The sequence below is a fragment of the Trichechus manatus genome, unplaced genomic scaffold (genome assembly GCF_000243295.1).
Source record: "Trichechus manatus latirostris isolate Lorelei unplaced genomic scaffold, TriManLat1.0 scaffold00125, whole genome shotgun sequence".
NCBI classification, from domain to species: Eukaryota; Metazoa; Chordata; class Mammalia; order Sirenia; family Trichechidae; genus Trichechus; species Trichechus manatus.
In genome coordinates this window covers 6,370,876-6,394,642 of record NW_004444061.1, presented here as the reverse complement: position 1 = coordinate 6,394,642, position 23,767 = coordinate 6,370,876, and the positions used below count along the sequence as shown (strand labels likewise).

The 23,767-nt window shown below is 39.8% G+C and overlaps 1 protein-coding gene across 6 annotated transcripts in view; it reads right to left on the bottom strand.

Moving 5' to 3' along the window:
• Positions 1-19,817, bottom strand: part of NAP1L1 (nucleosome assembly protein 1 like 1) — a 36,412-nt gene extending 16,595 nt beyond the window's left edge. For 3 of the 6 annotated variants that reach the window (XR_002825350.1, XM_023738900.1, XM_004384624.2), the window contains exons 1-2: positions 19,692-19,817; positions 3,685-3,721 (exon numbers count right to left, since the gene is read on the bottom strand). Coding sequence is in view for 4 of the 6 variants with exons in the window: in XM_023738900.1 (XP_023594668.1) it covers positions 3,685-3,701 (17 nt within the window). In the remaining 2 variants the exon portion in view is untranslated. Of the gene's footprint in view, positions 1-3,684; positions 3,722-18,961; positions 18,987-19,691 lie in introns of those variants that run through there. The other 3 variants (XR_002825349.1, XM_023738899.1, XM_023738901.1) reach the window with 2 other exon arrangements.
• Positions 19,818-23,767: the final 3,950 nt, after the last annotated feature.

Here is a 23,767-nt window from a genome sequence, read left to right as displayed (position 1 = left end):
GTAGTAACATTTAAGAAGACCTCTGAGTCTATCTCAGGTTTCAAGTCAGGAGGATGACACCATTGAGAGAGAAGGTAAAAAGTAATTAATAGATGACATTCTTCCCATTTCACCTTAAAAATCAAGTTTTTGAACTTAAGATTACAACTAGCACAAAAAAAGGAGGATTAAGTATATGTAAGTCATTGTACAGGGCCATCATAGAATTCCTTGTGTGACTTCATTTTAACATCTGGATTACAGATATTGTTGCTTTCATATCTACAAACAACATTTGAAAAGTTAATTTTCATGTAGAGACAGATACTAACTGGTTATTACAAAAAACGTTAACTGTATTATGCTAGCAAAACTCCCTATTAAACTGAGGGAAAAAATTCAGCCTTCCCATCCAAAACAATAGAGATTATTTGAGTATCTTTGACTTAGTATAAACTTAAGTGCATGCATACTTAGAGTTAAGAGCCACTGGCTAAGGACAACATGGAGCTGGCTCTTCCTCCACTGTCACTTTACTCAATCATTTACTGAACATATAAATCTTAAGGCTTTAAAACAAGGATCCACCAACTATATTCCATGGCTATATCCGGCTCACTGTTTTTGTAAATAAAGTTTTATTGGAACATAGTTGCACTAATTCAGTTACATATTATCTATGACTATTTTCATCACTACAACAGCAGAGATGAACAGTTATGACAAGGACCACATGACCCAAAATCACTAAATTTTTTTAAGTAAAAAATGAGGGTTCCAGCTTAAGATGGCAGATTGTACATACTCATCTTCCAAAAGCCCAACTTATAATAAACGGGTTTTTTAATGAACCACACTAAAGAACAAGGAGACAAGAGCAGCACAATTTTGGAAACTGAAAAAACAGACAAGTGGTAATCAACTTCATTGACAGAGGTGAATTCTAAGTCCACAGTGGAGAAAGCTGAGAACCAGCCCATTTATAAACTCAGAATCTTAAAAAGGGCAAGAACTGGCAGCATCAAATATACTTCTAGAAGCAGGGCTATGGAATGAGATGGTTAAAATAGGGAGGACTAAGCATAAACTGATAAGCAGTTAAATCCTTAGCTCCTCTTCCTCCACTCTGCAAAACGTATAGCAGCTTCTTCTCTGGAGAAGGTAAAACTGAGGACTCAGACGGCGGACCACACACAGTTAAAAGAGTATTTAAGCTATAGGATTGGCTGTATTCATATTAGAATGCTGAATGCAGGGACCCCTCCCCCCAGCCTTCTTCTCCCAGATCTTTACCCAGAAAATCTCTTCACTGAAGTATCTGACCAGCTCAGAAAGAAATATTCTGACACTAGAAGTTCTTGTAACAAATGCCCAGCCTGATGACCGTATATATGAAAACCCCAAACTGACAAGCTCCCCATCCCCAAGCACTCAAATTTCCCAATCAACTTTTTCTTAAACACCCAACAACTGCTCCATGACCAGCCAATCTTAATGAGCAGACAACCAACTATTGCCTCATATTTGAGGAAGGTATCTTACACTGAGATCGCAAAGGGGGGAAATAAAAATTTAAGAGTTAACAGACTACACAGGCAGAAGAAACATCCACAAAAAAGATATTACATCAATAAGACAAGAACAGGATGGTATAAAAACAGGTACATTCAGACAGCAAAGGAGCTCTTGGAAGCTACAGCATGATAGAAACTTTAAAACCCAATACAATAGTTGAAAGATACAGTTTCTTCAATTTTGCCCAGAGAAGAGCAAAAAGAGAGAGCTGGAAAATAGAACAAAAGATAGAAGAGCAAAAAAGACAAAGATGGAAAATAGGACAAAAGATAATTAGAATACCAGTCCAACATATAATATCTGACTAACAGGAGTTCCAGAAAAAGGAAACAGAATAAGGAAATCAACAATAAGTCAAGACTATTTCCCAGAACTGAAAGCAGTGTAAGTTGCCAGAAATAAGGAGTCCACCACTGAATGCCTAAAACAATAGATAAAAACAGACACATCAATGTGAAAATTTCAGAACTCTGAAGTCAGAGAAGCTTCCAGAAATATATATTTTTTTAAATGTCACAAATGATTGAGAATTGACTTTCAACACAGCAATACTGGAGGCAAGGTGACAATGGAGCAATGTCTCCAAAATTCTGAAGAAAAATTACTTCCAAACTAGAATTCTATACTCAAACTATCATGAGGGTAAAATACAGACACACTTTCAGTCATGGTACACCTCAAAAATATTTACTTCCATTGCAACCTTTCAAGAAGGTACTAAAGAACCAAAACAGAAAACATGGGATATAACAAACAACAAAACCAAGACAGGAGAAGCAAAACGAAACCTAGGAAGACAAAGTAGATCCCACAACGACGGCTGTGTGACCAATGTTAAGCAGAAGAAGACCACTGAGTCTGAAGGCCATTATTACCAAAATATTTACTACCATGCTTCTCTTTTTATGATGAAGGCAGCATGCATAGATAGGTTGGCCCAGATATATGTACTCGGATGTGCTGACCTTGTGCTAAATAAATTTTTTCCTTGCCCCTCCATTCCTTGCTGTCTACAACAGCCATGGATAATATCACCCTTCCCACCCCTAAATGTTCTACTTTAACGTATTACCCAGGGGCAGATTACCCAATAAGCAAGCTACAAACGGGCTTACTTGTACTTCCTTACTAATCTGTAGTACACAATTTCACGTTTTTCACATCAAAGATGTAGTGAAACCCACATGAAACTGTACACTACAGACTAGCAAGTAAACACAATTAAGCCTGTGAGTACCTTGCTTACTGGTTAATCCACCCCTGCTACTACCCTTTTTGGCAGAATACTGTTAAAATTATAAGCAACAAATACAGTGCAGCTCATCTCATTTTCTCAATCACATTTCTGTAAGACATCCACCCACACTAGAACACTTTCAGATTCCAAGTTGGTTAAACCTATGTTTTTCAGGATATATGACCCTTGCCCAATGACTTCTACAAAAGAGGACTTGTGAAGCCTCAGGAAAGCTGAAACCAGCCTATGTATCTTTTGTTTTTTTGTTTTCCACCCTTGGAGTCTCCAACTAATAGTGGTAATACTGCCTTTTTCCTTACACAGTTAAGTTTGTGATTGCTGCTGAAATTTTCAAAATTAAACATTAAGAATTCATAGGTGGTAAAACTCTACACAGAAGCAAAGAATGAATTGGACAAAAGCCAGGACAGTGATTACACCTCTGGAAAGGTAGAGGAAGCAATTGAGAAGGGGAACAAGTATAAGAATATTCTTTTTTTTTTTTACTGATACACAACTGCTTTCTTATTCTTTAAACTGTGCATATACATTTTATACATTCACCTTGTATATGATACATTATACACATTTTTAGTAAAATCTTTGGGAAATACATATATGGTAAAAATGAATTCTGTAAGTACTTATGACCCATTATGGTGCTCAACACTTTCCTAAGAAAAAACAGTGATAAATGGTTTACTATATTTATGACAGTGACTACATATATTTTATCTTGGATACACTGTACCCAACTTTTATTAGAGTTAAGTACTAATCATTAGTTGCTACCATACATTTTTATAACACGTAATTCATACTGCTGTTAACTACATCATAGTACAAAATGATGTCAAATCCCTGAAAAAAAGAACCAACTATCTGTCACTTACTTGTCAATGTCTGCCATGTTGTAAGAACTCCAAGTATCTATGGAGAGAAATGTCAATGTTAAAATTATACGATTTATTTAAAACCATCAAAAACATTTGAAGCCAAAACTTTTTAAAACAATGCATCCCAAGAAAAAACATATACTCCCTCTGAAAAGCATCAGTGTTCCTTTAAAAAAAAAAAAAAAAAAAAAAAAACCACAAAACACTCGAAGACTACCTTAATCAATTCCGACTCATAGCAACCCTGAAGGATGGAGCAGAACTGCCCGATAGGGTTTCCAAGGAGCGGCTGGTGGATCTGAACTGCCAACTCTTCGGTTAGCAGCCGTAGCTCTTAACCACCGTGCCAGCAGGGCTTCATTTTTCACACAGGATATTGTTTAAAACAAGCAAGTTGCCACTAGGCCCTTAGGATGGATCCTATAAAGTCTGTCATAATAGCATTGTTTGTGAAGAATCTGATGTATGCTAAAATCATAGAAAAAAAGAAAAGGGTCCTTATTCGACTTCTTTTAACAACCATGAGTGGTCACTTTTTGCTTAAACTTTTACTTGATACCTCACAAAGCAAGCCTGCTTCATTTTTAACAGCATAACTTTTTATCAAATTCATGTTAGTAAGTTATAATCTGCCACCTACTGGATTTATACCCCGTTATTGTTAGCTGCTGTCAAGACGGCCCCATGCACAACTAAACAAAACGCTGCCTTGTCCCACACATTTCATCATGTAAAAAAACGACTGCCATGATCAGTTGCAGATTGGACCATTGTGATCCATAAAGTTTTAATTGGCTGATTTTCAGGTAGATCACAAGGCCTTTCTTCCTAGTCAATCTTAGCCTGGAAGCTCTGCTGAGATCTGTTCAGCATCATAACAACACACTAGCCTCCACTGACAAGTGGTGGCTGTGCATGAGGTACAATGGCCAGGAATCAAACCCAGGTCTCCTGCATGGAAGGCAAGAGTTCTACCACTGAATCAACACTCAGGTATGCCCCTTGATGATCTTTAAAAAAAGAAAAAAACTAATAATTTCTTTATTAAATGTCAATCCTTCAAACTATTTTATGACCGTTATCATAAAGTTCTGGATCCCAACCTATTCCAGGTAACTCCTTCCCTTCTCTTCAAATGTACCTCATGTCACATCACTGGTAACTGCCCACTCCCATCTCCCCAGCATACGCCATACATTGTCAAAATGCTCCTGGTCATCAGACATGAATAAATTTATTGTGAGAACCAAAGAGAGCACTTCCTAAGTTCTTTCTCACGAAAAGGTAAGTATTTCTTAATACTGCTTTTAGAAAGACAAAATTAAAATGTGTTATATTCAGACACAAAAATGACTGAATGCCACAGGTAATACACAGATAAAAAATCTAAACCAACTTAGAATTCCACATTAAAATCAAGTCTTCGTATTTTAAAAATTAAAATCTTAGTCTTTAACCCACAAAATGCTATGTGATGACTCACACCAAACATGCTTAACATGCTTATACTTAAAGAGTTAACAGAAAATGCTATTACTCTTACCTGTCAAGTACTAATATTTGGGGGAAGTATTATTAAATTATTAAAGAAATATTTCTTCCAAATGTATCCTAATCTACTTTAAATATTGTTTGTTTTAAAGAATTCCTAACAGCACTGAGTTTTTTCTGCTGATGAGTAGTCAGTATTAACAAAATGTTTAGCAAATAATTATAAAGAAATACCAATTCAAAATCAAGAAAAATGTTGAGTCTTAGTCACCAGAGAAATTCAAGTGGGATTCCAGCTTCTATCAAATTCACAAGGATTTTCTTTTAACACAGGGAAAACGGTAGCGAAAGCGCATTCTTGAATACGGCTGGTGTTAAGAGCTGTTAAGAACAATTTGGCCATAGGTATGTCAAAAAGCCTTAAATATGACCGTGTTTTGGCCTTAGTTATTCACTTATGAGTATCTATTATGAAGAAAATTATAAAGAACCAAGGACCTCTGCTTTCCACATTTGCCTGGAAGGTTCTTCCAAAGTGTGGTTAAACAAGTCCTACAAACCCTTTGGCTCTTAGCTTACAATTTTTCTTCTTCAAAGATGCCTTCTTCAACCTGGCCATTCTGGCTAAATTGTATTTCTTGGTTGTACACACTCATACATAAAGCTCTTCCCATCACAGGGTGTCTCAAGGGTATAATTAGTGCCACTATTTCATTAAGGTCTGTCTCCCCTAACTGACCATACTACCAGGTTCATGACGACAAGGATCATATCTACTTTTGCCAAACATTGCATTGTATCCACCAGAGTAGCACACAAAAGCTTATATATGGCAGCTACAATTATTTATCACATCGAAATAAACTTAGCCCACCTCACCCCCATTAGAATGGCAATGATGAAAAAACAGAAAATAGGTGTTTGCGAGGTTATGAAGAAATGTAACTCTCATCCATTGCTGGTGGGAATATAAACAGTACAGCCACTGTGGAAAAGTTTGGCAGTTCCTTAAGAAGTTGAACAAAGAACTACCACTGACCCAGCAACCCCAATCCTAGGTATATGCCCAGAAGTGAAGGCAGAATGGCAAACAGAAACCTGTACAACAATGTTCATCACAGCACTTTTAACAATAGCCAAAGGGTGGAAACAATCGAAATGTCCATCAACAGAATGGATAAACACAGAGTGAATAAACAAACTATGGTATATACATACAATGGAATATTACTCAGCCACGAAGAGAAACGAAGTCCTAATGCATGCTACAGGGATGAACCTTGAAAATACTATGCTGAGTGACATCAGTCGTAAAAGGACAAATACTGTATTATCTCACTTACATGAAATAAGCAAATACTTGTTGCTGTTATTAGCTGCCAAGTTGATTCTGACTCATCAAGACCCCATGTGTTACAGAGTAGAACTGCTCTACAGGGTTTTGTCTTGGCTATAATCATAACAGAAGCAGATCACCAGGCTGCTAACCTAAAGGTTGGCAGTTCAAACCCGCTAGCCACTCCACGAGAGAAAGATGTAGCAGTGTGCTTCCGTAAAGATTTATAGCCGTGGAAACTATAGGGCAGTTCTACTCTGTCCTAAAGGGTTGCTATGAGTCACACTTAACAGTAACGGGTTTATTCTTTCCCTGGGTGGTTTCAAGCAGCCAACCTGTAGGTCAAGGGCAAACTGTTTACACCACCTAGGGACCTTAAGTAAATATATGGAAATCAAAAATTAGCAAATCAATCACTGAACTACTCATGTAGGAACTGTTGAACTGGCATTGTTTGCTGTGTATATTTTCACACACACAGACACAACTTAGCACTAACATAGAATATGCATACAATGTAAAGCTCTACAGTCAAATGAAACAGATCTGAGTTGATACAGAAAGAGCACCAAAGCAGGGTATAAGACGTACACCAATATCCCATTCGGATATTTTAAACATACGTGTATGTGTGTGGATATATACATAACATATACATGTACACACAACTTTCTTAAATTTCTGGAAAGATACATCAGAAACCTAACAGTGGTTACCCTGTAAGGAAGAAGAGATCAGGAGAAAATGAGAACTTATTTTTCATTCTTTATTATTTGATTTTTCCATTTACATGAGTTTTTAAAGTTAGAAACTTATTTAACAACATTTTGGAATTTGCTGGGTTGAGCGTAGAGTGCCTAATAAATTCAGCCATTGTCAAAGATATGAAAAACAAAAAGCCAAAAAGCTTTTAAATTCAAATATTTATAGTTTTTAACATTGTTACAGAATGGCTACACTGCTGTCAGTGACCAGTTTACAAGAATACAAGGTTGCTATGAGTCAGAAATCAACTGGACAGCACTGGGTTTGGTTGTTTTATTACAGTAGATTAGCTCAGGCAAACAACTCCTGAGTCTTATTTCACCATCTAAAAAAAGCAGATACAAAGTAATTATTCCCTCACTGGATTGCTTTTGCATGCGTGTGTTTTAGGTGAAAGTTACAGAGCAAGACAGGTTCCCATTCAACGATTCTTTTACAACTTGTTCCACAACACTGGTTACGTTTTTGACAATGTGTCAACATTCTCAGTATTTCTGTTCTTTTTGTTCCTGCTTCCGTTAATCTAGCTTTCCTGCCTCTCCTTAGCTTCTCATCTTTTAGGGTAAACATTGATGGTTTGGTCTCATATGGTTAATTTAAGAGAGCACAGTATTCACAGGTGATAAGGCCTTCAGTATGGATTACACCTCAACATAAAGAAAACAAAAATCCTCACAACTGACCAGTAAACAACATCATGATAAACAGAGAAAAGATTGACATTGTCAAGGATTTTATTTTACTTGGATCCACAATCAACACTCATGGAAGCAACAGTCAGAAAATCAAGTGACATACTGCACTGGGCAAATCTGCTGCAAAAGACCTCTATAAAGTGTTCAAAAGCAAAGATGTCACTTTGAGGACTTAGGTGCACCTGACTCAAGCCATTGTGTTTTCAATCCCCTCATATGCATGTGAAAGGTGGACAGCCAATAAGACTGAAGAAGAACAGATGCTTTTGAACTGTGGTATTGGTGAAGAATACTGCATATATTACAGACTGCTGAAAGAATGAACAAACCTATCTTGGAAGAAGTACAGCCAGAACGCTCTTTAGAAGTGAGGATGATGAAACTTCGTCTCACATACTTTGGACATGTTATCAGCAAGGATCAGTCTCTAGAGAAGGACATCATGCTTGGTAAAGCCAAGGATTAGCGAAAAAGACCCTCAATGAGACTGATCTGACACAGGAGCTGCAACAATAGGCTCACGCATAATGATTGTGGGGATGGCACAGGACAGGGCAGTGCTTCCTTCTGTTGTACATGGGGTCGCTGAGTCAGAACCAACTCAACGGCACCTAACAACAAATAATGTTTATAAGCCAATCTCTTATTTTAATGAAAGGTGACGGCCGGGAGTGGCTTCAATTCCAAATTCAAAGCGTATCTTCGAGCAATAGTCTCAGGGGTTCCTCTCGTCTGTATCAGTCCAGTAAGTCTGGCCCTTTTTTAGGAATTTGAGTTTTGTTCTACATTTTTTCTCCTGTTCTATCCGAGACCTTCTACTGTGTCCCTGGTCAGTACAGTCTGTCGTGGTAGCTGGACACCATCTAGTTCTTCTGGTCTCAGGCTAGAAGAGGCTGCAGTTCTCGTTGGCCATTAGTCCTGTGGACTGATTTTTTTCCTTGGGTCTTTGGTTTCCTTCACTCTCCTTTGCTCCAGACAGGAAGAGACTCATAGCTGTATCTTAGATGGCCACTCACGAGCTTTTAATACCCCAGATACTACTCACCAACCTAGGATGTAGAACATTATCTTTATGAGCTATGCTATGCCAAACGACCTATGATGTACCCCAAGACTATGGTCCTGAGCCTTCAAACTCCGTAACGCAGTCCCACAAAGTGCTTGGATATGTCCAGTTTCCTTTACTGTGACTCGTATGTGCTGTTATATGAATACATAAGCAGTGCATATAAACATGTATGTACATATGCCTGCAGATACACCTGTACATGCATGCTCATATACTCACATGTGCATTCCTATACCCATATATGTATACATCTATGTAACCATATTATTTTATTGGTTGTTACTGCAAAGTTGTGTTACAGTTTTTACCAAAATTGTCCCTTATTCTTATGTACTTCTTACAGTCTTCATTTACCTTGAACAAGTTGTGCAGAATTCACCCATATTAGGTATTGCCTTTCCCATCACCAAAAACAACAAATGTCTACTACCTAGAAAGTGGTTCCCCCTCCTACTCCCATCCCTGGTAAGCATCAAAGAATGTTGCTTTCTGTGTGCATACCTGATCTTGATTTTTAATAAAAGTGATGTCATACAATATTTGTCCTTTTGTGACTGACTTACTTCACTCAGCATAAATGTCCTCCAGAGTCATCCATGTTATGTTTCACGGACTCACTTCTCTTTATAGTTGTGTAGTATTCCATGGTGTGTACGTACCACAATTTGTTTATTCATTCATCCACCTGTAGGCATGTAGGCTGTTTCCATCATTTTGCTATTATGAACAATGCTGCAGTGTGCATATGTCTATTTGTGTCACTGATCTTGTTTCCCTAGGATATGTGCCTAGGAGTGGGATTAGTGGATCATAAAGTATTTTTTATTTCTAGCTTTTTGAGGAAGCACCATATTGTTTTCCATATTGGTTGTGCCATTTTACATTCCCACCAGCAATGTATAAGAGTTTCAGTCCCCCCACAACCTCACCGGTATTGTTTTCTGGTTTTTTGATCACTGCCATTTTTGCAGGGGTGAGATTATATCCCACTGCAGTTTTGACTTGCATCTCTCTAATGGGTAATGATCGTGAGCATCTTTTTATGTATTTGTTGGTTGCCTGAATGTCCTCTGGTGAATCATCTGTTCATCTCCTTTGCCTATGTTTTGATTGAAGTGCTTAACTTTTTGTTGCTGTGTTGTTGAAGTTTTCTATACAGTTTGAGATTAGACCCTTATCAGGTATGTCTTTGACAGAGATTTTTTCCCCCATCTCTAAGTTCTCTTTTTACTCTCTTGGTAAAGTCTTTCGATAAGCATGGGTTTATTTCTTAAGAGGTCCTTCACTGGATTGCTTTTAAGATTTTAAAGGAGCAAATCTATGTGAAGGACTTACCAGTGTTTGATACCTACTAAGTAATAGTGATTTTTTTCATTCTGTCCACTTTGGATAATCATCCTTAGCGTGGGGTCAGTGGTTCTGCAAAAGAATTAGCCGGGATGACAGTTAAAAACAGATGCCTTTAGTTTTAATAAATGTGGAGGAGCCCTAGTGGCACAGCGGTTAAGCGGTTGACAGCCTTGGAAATCCTATGAGGCAGTTCTACTCTGTCACAATGAGTCGGAATCAACTCGACAGCAATGAGTTACATGTTAAGATGCTAACATTAGGGGAAACTGGTTAGAGGTATACAGAAACTTTCTGCAAATCTACAGTTACATAGTTTATCAACTAAAAAATGTTGGAACCCAACGTTTGGACTCCATGTCCAAATTAAGAACCAATAGGGACGGGATCCAAACTCAACATCCTAAACAAGAACCTCAGCTTCTGAGGCAGGTGACTCTCACATGATCACCTCACATTAACACTGACTTAGCATCTGCATTAACTTTTTATTGCACAGTTGACGAAACAGATCAGTAAGAATTTTGTTAGACGTGAAATCCCATTCCAAGATCTCTAAGAACTTCCAATTTCTGGTAGCAACAAGATAGATTATTCACACCAACTCTACGATGGAAAAATACAAGTATAGAATAAAGTACTTGGTAAAATCTTAAAAGCCATCAATATGTTAACAAAATAGTAAGGAATTACAAGCCCAAAACAAGGCAAAACAGAAAGCAGAAGGGTAAGCAGAAGAAAGAAGCTACTTTTGCCCTGTGGACAATGGTCAATCTGGGCAAATTTGAACTTTGGTTTTAAGATTTCACCTAGTGATGACATCTAAAGTCCAAGGTGGTAAATCTTAATAGCAACCCTCCCACATTCAGCAGAAACCCAAAGAGCTATATATCCTCAGGGATAATGCACCAGTAATCATGAATAAACATCCCAAACTCACTTTATCTGTGTTGCCTCCAAAACCTCAAGCTGAGCTTAGAAGTGGTCACTGTCTGGCAATGTTCCTAGGAACCTCCACCACATGCAAATGTAAGTGAAAAGAACATTCATCCTAGACCTCAAATAATTCATACAAATAATTTTCAAAGGTAATAAAGGTAACAAAAAGAATACAACAGAAATCAATCCTAAAGACATTAAATTGCCAACCAGACTATAAACAAACTTGTACCTGCAGATAGACCAAAAGACAGCCATGCTTACCAAACTCGAAAATACAGTATCTGCAAGGAACAGTCATCTATTAAAGACGATATAATAAATTTGGAAAAGAACTAAACAAGACTGCTAGAATTAAAAATAACTAAAATTAAACTAAATGGGTAGGTTCAATAGATGAAACACAGCTGAACAGAGAATTACTGAACTAGGAAAAAGGGCAGAAGAAATCTTCCAGAACATGGCAGAGACTAATACAAATTCTAGGAGGTGAAAATGGGACAGAATATTTGATGAAATATCTGAGAATCTTCCAGAAATGATGTAGAGACACCAAACCACAGTTAAGGAAGCCCTACAAATCCCAATCAGGATAAATAAAAAGAAACCTGTTCTTAAACGTATTAGTAAAAAGCAGAACACCAAGGACAAAGTCACCTAAACACCACACAGAGAAAAGAAAAGACAGCTGCTTTCTCTTCAGTAACAACAGACACCAAAACACAACAGAATTCTCATTGTGCTAAAAATAACTGAGGATCTAGAATTCTATACCCAACCAAAAGATCCTTTAAGAACAAAGACAAAACAGGTACTTTCAGGTAAAAGTATCTTCAGAGGCCCTCACGAAAAAATTCTAAAGTATATTCTTCAGGCAGAAGACCTTCCAGATGGAAGATGCAAAAAGCAACGGGAGGCGGAGATAGAATAAAGTATTTTAATGCCCTGAAGTATGTATATTGTAATTTCTAAAGTAACCCCCAAAGATTGGAAACAAAACATGTTAACTTCCAAATTAAAAAGGGAAAAATATTTTTAAGTCAACCCAAAAGATAAAATAGGTTAGACAAATAGCACAAAATAATCAGATTTAATTCTAAACAGAATAGTAATCATATTAAATGTAAATCAACCAAAACACTGAGCTGATTCCAACTATAGCAACCCTATAGGACAGAGTACAACTGCCCCACAAGGTTTCCAAGGAGTGGCTGGTGGATTCGAACTGCCTATCTTTTGGTTAGCAGCCAAGCTCTTAACCACTGCACCACCAGGACTCCAAATCGACTAAAGGCTCCTTAAAAAATAAAAATTGTCAGACTGCATTTTTTAAAATCCAGCCAATAACCTGTTTATGATAGACACATCTATAACATAAAGACAGGGAGTTTCAAAGTAAAATCCTAACCAAACGAAAGCTAGTATTGCTACTATCGTCAGAGGAAAAAACAGGCTTAAGGAAAAGCATTATTAAAGATAAAAAGGATCACTGTATAATAAAACATTCAACTCATTACCCAGTGTAATATACATACGTATAGATCTCAATGGGAACAGCCAATGGTTCACCATAACATGACTGGAAGAGTAATACTGATGCAAGAACTTGAAGAAATTCTTCTGCTAGGGACGAGGGGAGTCAAGTGATTGAATCAGGCCACAAACTGATCACTCTGTGATTCTGAAACAGCTAGGTGTCTAGGACTTGTGCTACCAAATAACTTCTTGCCACTGTGGTAATCTTTACTCTTAATAAATTCCCCTGACTCTCAACGAAAAGAACATTTATAGAACCTATTGTAAAAGGAACTATTATACGTTTTCCTCATATTTGCAGATAAAATATTAAGTACCTTGCTCAGTAACACACAACTAAGTAACCCGTTAACATCGAGTCAATTCTAACTCACAGCTAAGTAAAGGAACTAGAAATTTTAAATCTGACTGCCAAAAACCATGCCAGGTCCATTATTCCAAAAAGCAGAGTGCCTTCCTAATCAGCCTCCTGCTTCACAAATAAGTAACAAATTCCTTTACAGAAAATGATTATTTCATAGTGAAACAGCCAATCATTAAAAACTGCAAATGCTTAAAACAAAAGTGTTCAAGAGAACTAGTAATATCAAAAGGATATAGATTCCCTTATACCTTAGACCTTATTTTATTCCAAACATACTGTGCTTCAAATAAATCTCTATTTCAGACACTGTTGGTCTTTCAAATAACACTTGCAGTGATCCACAGGCCCAATACCTTATTTAGTCCAACATGATCTTATAGTTACAAGAGCGTATTTTTTAGACTCACTTTTTCATTTCAGGGATATAAATAGTTAATTAGACTCTCAAGCAAAATGGACTATTAAAGAACACTGTGTCTTCTGTTCAAGAGATCTCAGTACAAATGGTATCTGTATCTGATCCAACAACAAAGAAACATACCTGCTGGATGTTGGACTTAGGTTTCTAATGCAATAAAAGAACAGCAAACAAAAACACACAAACACACTGCCATGGAGTCAATTCCATCTCATGCAACCCCACGTTACAGAAATGCTCTATAGGGTTTTCCTGGCTGTAATCTTGATGCAAGGAAATTGCCAGATCTTTCATCCATGATGTCACTGGGTGGGTTCAAATGGCCGTTAGACTAGCAGCCACACACAAACCAATTGTGCCACCCAGGGATCTTAAAAGCAGTGGCATCCAACTGGACTAAACCAAAGCGAGTAAGTTGCTTGAATATAATCAAATACTTTGAGAGACAGAGTAGCAGGGGTAGGGGGTCTGGGGATCATGCTTTCAGGGGACATCTAGGTCAACTGACATAACAAGGCTTATTAAGAAAATGTTCCGCGTCCTACTTTGGTGAGTGGCGTCTGAGGTCTTAAAAGCTTGCAAGCGGCCATCTAAGATGCATCAATTGGTCCCAATCACTTGGAGTAACGGAGAACGAAAAACACCAAAGACACAAAGAAAGTATTAGCCCAAGAGACAGAATGGGCCACATAAACCAGAGACTTCATCAGCCTGAGACTAGAAGAACTAGATGGTGCCCGGCTACCACCAATGAACGTCCTGACAGGGAACACAACAGAGGGTCCCTGATGGAGACGTAGAAGGATGGGGTGCAGAACTCAAATTCTAGTAAGAAGACAAGACTTAATGGTCTGACTGAGACTGGAGGTGCCCCAGAAAGCATGGCCCCTGGACTCTCTACAGCCCAGAACTAAAACAATTTCCGAGGCCAACTCTTCAGACAGGGATTGGACTGGACTGCGAGCCATAAAGTGATACTCGTGAAGTGTGCCTCTTAGTCAAGTAGATACAAGAGACCAAAGGGGCAGCTTCTGTCTAGAGGTGAGATGGGAAGGCAGAGAGAGTTAGGAGCTGGTTGAATGGTCACAGGGAATCAGGGACAGAAAGGAGGAGGGTGCTGTCGCAGAATGGGGTGAGCAATTAGGGTCTCATAACAATGTATGTATAAAAATTTTGTATGGGAGACTAACTTAAAATGTAAACTTCATTTAATTACAACAATAAAAAAAATTTTTTAAAAAAGCAGTGGCATCACTGCAACGGATGACACTGTCAGAGGGGGTAACACCAAAATGACTATCTATAAAAACATCCCTGTAGTTAGGTATAACAACAGAAACATTTTTCTTAAGCCCAGTTTACATGTATCAATATACCTACAAGGCTAAAACTGTGCTTATATACTTTTTGAACCTTCTAATGTACTCTGGTCAGAGCTGTCATTATTACCCAGTTACCCAATTAATGGGCTTAACACAGCAATCACTATGAGAATGGTGCAGGACCATGCAGTGTTTTGTTCTGTTGTACACAGTGTCGCTATGAGTCAGACTCAAGGGTACCTAACAACCCAATTACAATGATGTTTCAAATCACGTAGTTTCATCTGCATGTGCTACAAGCAGGCGCTGTTGTTTTTTTTTTGTTGCCGGGGTTCTTAGTCGCTGATTTTATCAAATTTTCTGATATTTTAGCTACAATACTGTGGTAATTAGTATTTGTGAACCTGTATCAACAGCTTTTCTGAGAACGAAGTAGTAATTAAAGGAAAAGAAGAAGTGATATACAGGAATTACAATTCATGAGTTAACAGTACAAAAAACATTACCAAGGATTCTGTATCATCTGGGACAGGAGGAGGTCCACAGGGAGGGGGTGTGAAACCATGAACTACTGCACTGGGTGACACCAATCCTAGTGATGTCACTGTTTAAAAGAACAGTATGCCTTACCTAGTCTAGTCACTTCAGTTTTTTTCTTATGCTATACATATGTGCCCCAACTCTCTCACTCCAATTGCAACTGGCATAGAGAGAAACGTATCTCCCCAGATGGCCAGCAAACGCTGGCTTTTAACACTCAGTGAAAGGGAATCTCTCCTTTCATTGACCCTCAAGAGATGCAGCTCCTTTGACTCTCCATGACATACGATAAAACTTAACCCAGCCATTCAATGTTATGCGTTAACAAACAAAAGCAATTTACTCACACAGAATAGGCAGACCCAAGGCTAAGAAGCCATTACCTAACTATAAGTAATTAAACTCCATGAAGGAAGAACACCTCATGACCCTGATGAAATGCTTTAGCTATTCCCTGGAGCACAGCAGAACACAAGGATGTTTTTGAATTTCAAGCTGATGTACAGCAACCAAGAGAACTCCCTTTAAAAAATCCAGCAGTCAACACTTGAAGTATCACCTCAGACCACTCAGCAATGTACAGTTGAAAGTTATTTAACCTCTCTGTGCTTGTTTCCTCCTGTTAAAATGTTGATAATACTTACCTCTAGAAGCATTAAAAGAGTTAAGTAGAAAACTTTACAACAGTGCCTGAACTGACCATTACACTGTCTACCCCTGTAGTGCTTTTTCTATATCCTTCGCTTTAAAAATAATTCAAAGTAATTTATAGGTTAAAAAATTACAGCTCTTTTCCAATAAATACCAAAATGTTTAAAACTTCAGAATAGGTTAAAAAAATGTATCAAAATACGTAGCAGTGAAAGGAAGAGGCCACTTTCTATGGCAAGCCCAGTAATGTGCTCTAGCGGTCTGTCAGTGTACTAAAACTACCAAGAATGATTGTAAAATAAAAGCTCTCATCTTCCAGCACCCACTCTGCCCAACGAGAAGCTAACACTTCTTATTCAGATCAAACTAGTTTGAAACGGGGTTGAAAATCACCATTATAACAGGCTCCTTTGCATGTAAAGAATACTATAAATACTACTTATATTTCCTCCTTCCCCTGTTTTCTTCGTATCACTCATCACAACTTGACATTTTATAATACATCCAGGCAACCAATTTGCCCATTTTGCTCATGATATAACCCGAAATCTAGGATACATGTCAAAACAGATGCTCAAATATTTACATAAAGAATCAACTAAGCACAGAAAATTACAGGTTTGGTTTGACTTTAGGATCCAAAAAGGTCACTCATCACTACTTCCATATGATAAGAATTCATTCCTTCTGATTTTTCATTTATATTTCAAATTTACAACCAAGCAATATTACCCAAACCCAAAAACCCAGCTCCCATCGATTCCAACTCATAGCGACCCTATAGGACAGAGGAAAACTGCCCCATAAGGTTTCTAAGGCTGTAATCTTTACAGAAGACTGCCAGCTCTTTCCTCCAGCAGAGTCGGCTGGTGGATTCAAACGACCGACCTTTTGGTTAGCAGCCGAGCACTTAACAACTGTACCACCAGGGCTCCTTAAATACTGGACAAAGTAAACAAATACTTTCTTTCATTCAGCAAGTATTTGAGTGCCTACCATGTTATGTGCCAGACAACATTTCAGGCACTCAGTTCTTTAAACTTACTCTTCTTACAAAATTTCTTGTGATTTTTTTGTATAAGCTACAATCCACTTCTGTGATACTGCTGTTAGGTGCTGTCAAGTTAGTTTTGACTCTCAGGGACCCTATTTATGTACAACAGGATGAAACGCTGCCTGATCCTGTGCCATCCTCACAATGGTTGCTATGTTTGAGCCCACTGTTGCAGCCACTGTGTCAACCTATCTCCTTGAGGGTCTTTCTCTTTTTCACTGACCCTCTACTTTAGCAAGCAGGATGTCCTTCTCCAGATAACATTGTCCCCATTCTTCATGTGGGTGATCAGGAAGTAGAGAGAAGAGGGGAGAATGTACAAAAATCTTTACAAAGCTCGTTAGTAAGATCTTTTGGATCTGCCTTTTAGTCCCTTTTCCTAAAAAAGGACGCTTTATTTTAAGTGTATTTCTGGGAATTTAGAATCAACAGTCACCTGGAGCCAATATGGGTTAACATTTTGGATTAAATTAGTTCTGGTACAACCCCTCTCCCCAAATCTCCTTACAGGACAGTAACACCCATGTGTCACATTCAGTATTAGGTTAATAATTCTATCAATGGGCCCGATATCATAAATAGGTACAGTGATTTTCAAGCTACTGTGGTGAAAATTGTTTAAATGCCATTTATCAAATTAACAAAAAATGCTGCCCTGGAAAGAGAATCAACCAAATCAATAATGATAGATGTCAAAATCCAACTACCAGTGTTTTAGTTCCATTTATCCTACAAAGGACCAGTCTTCTTAGAGCTAAATTATACAGTTTAGATTTGAACCATTTATTTGAACTCAGTAAACCTCAAACTAGCTTGGAACTTAACAATCCCTGAGGATCACTTTAAACCTCATTTATCTTCTGTCGGTTTAAAATGTTATCCTGTATATAAGGTTTTTTCCTTCACCCAAAGACAATGTTCACTCCATTAGTAAAATAATTAAGTACAGGATTAATAATTTAAGCTGACAAGAAACGAAGACCCAGATGGTAGTCTGAAAAGATGTTTTGCTGTCATCTATGTTTCCAAAATGGGAAATTTCCTTTTACTGCTCTCCTGAAACCAGGTAAGAAGCACAAGTTTCCGACACTTTTAAGTGTAGTCGTTCCAGGCCTAAAGATCTGACAATGATAGCCTAAAACAGGAACGAGCCCCTTGAGGACACATCCTGTGCCTTGTTCATCTTTTTTTACGCATTGGACCTCAATCTCCGTCTCCCTTCGATAACTTTTTTTTTTTTTTTTTTGAGGGAGAAGTGAAGACATTGACAAGATAGCGGCCTACAAACTTGGCTCAATGAACTTACATTAAATGCCTCATTTGATCCCATACTTTGCCTACTCCACTCTCATTCACCTTAAAACTAAAATGGCTAGTTGAGTATCTTGTTCTGGAAACTTCAACAAAAGAACTCATTTGTTAAGAAAGCAATAGAAGTCCTAGAAGAATGAAAGACTTTTACAGGTCAAATCTTTTCTTAGAACCGTTGAGGAGTTTAATTAGGATCAACCTTACCTCTTCAACTAAAATACCCAGATCAAGACACCCATCAGGTTCTAACTGTGCTTGGAGTACACAAAATAACCTTATGTCAGTAACAGTTAACCATTCTTTAAAATCCTACCACTGAAGACCCCGCCCCACATCACGCATCAGCTAACACTGATACTTCCCTTCGGTACCAAATAAAAACGATTAAGACCAAACAGAAGCAGAAAAGAGTCTGAAACCCCCGGGCCGGGCTTACTTGCTCGCAATTCATTTTCACGTCCCACCATCTCTACAACTTGCAGCAAAGTAAGCACAGCCCAGACCCGGGCTCCTATCAGGCGCAGACGGCGGCACTCAGCTTACCACGTGTCGAGGGAAGCCGGCCGGGGTTTCCCCTCCCTGCGCGGCCACCGCCTCCAGTGGGCGGAGAGCCTGAGAGGCCTGCAACATCCCCCACCCCTCCCCGCCTCGGGACCTCCTCCCCACACAACCCCTCCTTCCTTCCCCTCGGAATTCGCAGCCTCCGCCGTTCTATACCCCCAGCGGCCTCTCTTCGGGATTTATTTTTGAGAGAAACGGGGGCGCCGTTGGTAGCGGGCTCCGCACTCTGGGCGCCTCCTGCTCCTCTGAGGAGCTGCCGCCCACTCCTTAGGGCGCCGGGCCCCGTCGCGGCCTCGCTCCCCTCTGCGCGAAGAAGCCGGTGGGGCTCTGCCAACCTCGGCGCAAAGAAGCGCGGCCACCGGCCCTCACAGGCCGCGCCGACCCCGGCTCCCCACAAGCCGCACCGAGCCCCGCGTCCCTCAGCCGTAATAAAGGCTGGCCAGCCCTAGTGCCGCCTCGCAGGCTGTGGGGCCGATAACAACAAAATAGGGAGGCCCGGGCGCCCGAGGCCCCAGCTCTCGGTTCTCCGTCCCTTCGTCCCTCCTCTGCGCAGGCCACCCGGCCGACTCCACGTTCCCCTTCCCTTCCAGGCCCCCAACCGTTACCGGCGGCTAGAACGCGGAGCCAAGCGGCCGGAGCTGCGCAGGCAGTGACTCAGGGCGGTAGCGGCGGCTGGAGGCGCAGAAGGCGGCGCCGCGAGCAGATGGCGCTAAAAAAGACCCGAGAGCCCGCCGCTCGCGCTCATATACAATTAGCGTCAGCACGTAGGGCCCGCTCCGCCGCCCTCCCCCGGGCCTCGCCGTCTCCTAGCAACGCAGCGGGAGGCGGGCTCAGGCCAGGTTGCCTAGCAACAGAACCTTCCTTCTTCTCCCGCGACCTCCACAACCTCGCCGGGGGTTCATGCCGCCGGCCGCCGAGGGCAGCGCTTTGGCTCCTTTCGTTCCCGCTTCCGCCACCTAATACGCGCCCGGCCATCCCTTTGCTCCCCGGTACGCGGGAAAGGAAGTCTCAACCCCATCATCTGCGGAAGGAGCTGTGATCCCCGCCAAGCCTTGGCCTACCTCGAACGCCCGCGGCGTAATACCGGGTTGGAGAGGGCCGATGTTCCTCAGCCACTGCGTTCTCTGCTCGCCCCATCCTGCCGTCGTGCCCGTCTCAGTTCCTGTCCTGGCCTAATTCTTGCAACTCCTCAACCCCCACCTCGACGGGTCAGAAGCTCGTTTTGTTTTAACTCAGCGGTCTCGGGCCATCCCGGGGTGCTCCTCATCGCTACCCCTCTGTTCCTTATACCTGACTTGTGAGCCCTCATTTCTGCTTTTGTTCTTTTGATAGATGGAAGTGGCATATTGTGTATTCTCTGGATGCTTTTTAATGAGAACACTCACTACTTCGTCTTCCTTTAAAAAAAAAAATCCTCAAGCCTGTGAAACGTAGCTGTTTTTCAATTGATGCTGGATTAACTAATTTTAACTCTTAGAACAGTGATTCTCAAAGGGTGGTCTGAGGGCCACTGAAACTCTTTGAAGGGAGAGAGGTCAAAGCTATTTTCATAACGCAGCAGATACTGTAGCTTACTGTGTGTCAGGCATTGTTCTAAGCGGCTTACACTTAGAACATGTTTTACACGTTTTAGCTCATTCTCACAGCAAGCCAACTAGTGAGGTAGGTACTGTTATTATCACTATTTTATAGATGAGGTAACTGGGGTAACAGGTTAAGGAACTCGTGCAAAGTTGTAATCATTATAGTAACTGGTTGTTAGGGATTGTGTGGTGGCCCCGAAAAAGATATGTTGAAGTTTTAATCCCTGGATCCTGTGGATGTGACCTTGTTCAGAAATAGAATCTTTGAAGATGTTATTAAGCTAACATGTGGTTATACTGGAGTAGGTTGGACCCAATCCAATATGACTGGTATCCTTAGAAAAAGAGAAGAAACCCAGAGGCAAGGAAACCATGTGAAGATGGACGCAGAGATTGGAATTAGGCTGCCACAAGCCAAGAAACACCTGGGTTTATCAGAAGCAGAAGAATCTTCCCCTAGAGTCCTAAATTTGGACACCTCCAAAACTGTGAGAGAATACATCTTTTGTTGTTTTAAACCACCCAATTTGTGGTAATTTGTTATGGCAGCCCTAGGAAACTAATATGATTGCTTATAACTCATCCCTTTTAAATGTATTTTGAACCACAGTTTGTACCTTTAAGCTTTTACTGTTTAAGTCCAGGGAAGGCATATTATTGATGCATTCGTTTTATAAATATGTGTCAGGCACAACTTAAGACACTGGAAATACAACAATAAACAAGAAAGACAAGTTAGTTTTTTTTAATATTTTATTGTGTTTTTTTGGTGAAAGTTTACATAGGAGAGTAGATTGTCATTTGACAGTTTCTATGTATTATTGTTCAGTGACATTGGTTACATTCTTCACAAATGTATCAGCATTCTCTTTGTTTTCATTTTGGTTGTTCTGTTTCCATTAATCTAGCTTCCCTGTCCCCCCTAGCCTTCTCATCTTTGGTCTAGGGTAAATGTTAACTATTTGGTTTCATCTAGACGATCATTTTGAGGGGCACAACACTCACAGGTGATGTTATTTATTTTATGGGCCAATCTGTCATTTGGCTGAAAGGCGATGTCTGCGAGTGGTTTAAATTCCAAGTTTAAAGAGTATCTCTGAGCCATAGTCTCGGGGGTTCATCTAGTCTTTACCGGTCCATTACGTCTGACCTTTTTTTAAGAAGTTGAGTTTTGTTCTACATTTTTCTCCCATTCCATCTAGGGCTACCTGTGGAGTCCCTGGTTGGAACGGTCGGAGAAAGACAAGATTCTTGACTTTATTGAGTTTATGTTCTAGTAAAGTGTGGCAAATGATAAATAAGATAATTTCAGCTATTAGTAAGTGAAAGAGCTATTAAGAAAATAAAATGAGACAAAGGAGTAGAAGGTGACTGACCTGAAGGTACCATTGAACACTACCTCTTTTAAACCCCAAAATCACACAATATGGTTAGATCATCTAATTTAATTACAGTGATTCTGGTCACTGATGTTGGACTCAGTTGAAGTTCCTTTTTTCTTCATCCCTATGATTTTCGTTTGGTAGGTTTTTTGTTTTTAACAGCATTGTAGCCTAGTGGTTTAGAGGTATGACTTTGGAGTAATGATGCCCAGGTTCCATCTCTATTCTGTTGCTATTGGTTGTTAGTGTTTGCCATCGAGTTGTTTCCGACTCATGGCAACCCCTTGTGTGCAGAGTAGAACTAACTGCTCCATAGGGTTTTCAAGGCTGTGAGCTTTTGGAAGCAGATCGCCAGGCCTGTCTTCCAAGGCAACTCTGGGTGGGTTCGAACTGTGAACATTTTGGCTAGTAGTCCAGCACTTAACAGTTTGTGCAGCCCAGGGACTCTTCCCTATTCTACCACTTATTAACTGTGTAAATTTGGGTAAGTCACTTAACCACCCTAAGCATCAGTTTCCATATCTGTAAAATGGGGACAATAAAAGTGCATTCCTCATAGCGTTCTTGTGAAATTTTAAATAACACATGTAAATTGTTTAAGATAGTGCTTGACACAATAAACACTCAATAAAAGTTAACTATTATCAACCTCTTACCAAGGTTTTGGTTTTGTTTTATTTTAAAAAAAAAAAAAAACAAAAAAAACTCTGCAGTCTTCTAATAGTGCCTGAGGTGATTTTTAGTGAAATATTTTATTAAAAGCACCTGGTCACAAATTTTAAAACATGTCTTTCTGAGCTGAAATAATCCACACTAATTACTGTAAAAATATTATAGTCAACATTTCTAAATACTAGATACAGACACTATAGGAATCAACCAGACAAGATGATAATAGAAATGGTACCTTAAATGTGCTTGTGTCTGTACTTCAGCCCCTAAGTAGTAGGAAAGAGCATGGATTTTTTTTTTTTTGGAATTAATTTTTTTTATTGTACCTTAGATGAAGGTTTACAGAAGTAATAGTTTCTCATTAAACAGTTAGTACACATACTGTTTTATGACATTGGTTAACAACCCCACGACATGTCAACACTCTCTTCTCGACCTTGGGTTCCCTATTACCAGCTTTCCTATCCCCTCCTGCCTTCTAGTCCTTGTCCCTGGGCTGTTGTGCCCCATTAGTCTTATTTTGTTTTATGGGCCTGTCTAATCTTTGGTTGAAGGGTGAGCCTCGGGAGTGACTTCATTACTGAGATAAAAGGGTGTCCGCAGGCCATACTCTGGGGGTTTCTCCAGTCTCTGTCAGGCCAGTAAGTCTGGTCTTCTTTTGTGAGTTAGAATTTTATTCTACATTTTCCCTCCAGTTCTGTCTGGGACCCTCTGTTGTGATCCCGATCAGAGCAGTCAGTGGTGGTAGCCGGGCACCATCTAGTTGTACTGGACTCAGTCTGGTGGAGGCTGTGGTAGTTGTGGTCCATTAGTCCTTTGGACTAATTTTCTCCTGTATCTTGTTTTCTTCATTCTCCCTTGCTCCCGAAGGGGTGAGACCAGTGGAGTATCTTAGATGGCTGCTCACAGGTTTTTAAGACCCCAGATGCTACTCACCAAGGTAGAATGTAGAATGTTGTCTTTATAAACTGTGCTATGCCAATTGAGCTAGATGTTCCCTGAGACCATGGTCCCCACAGCCCTCCGCCCAGCAATTCAGTCCCT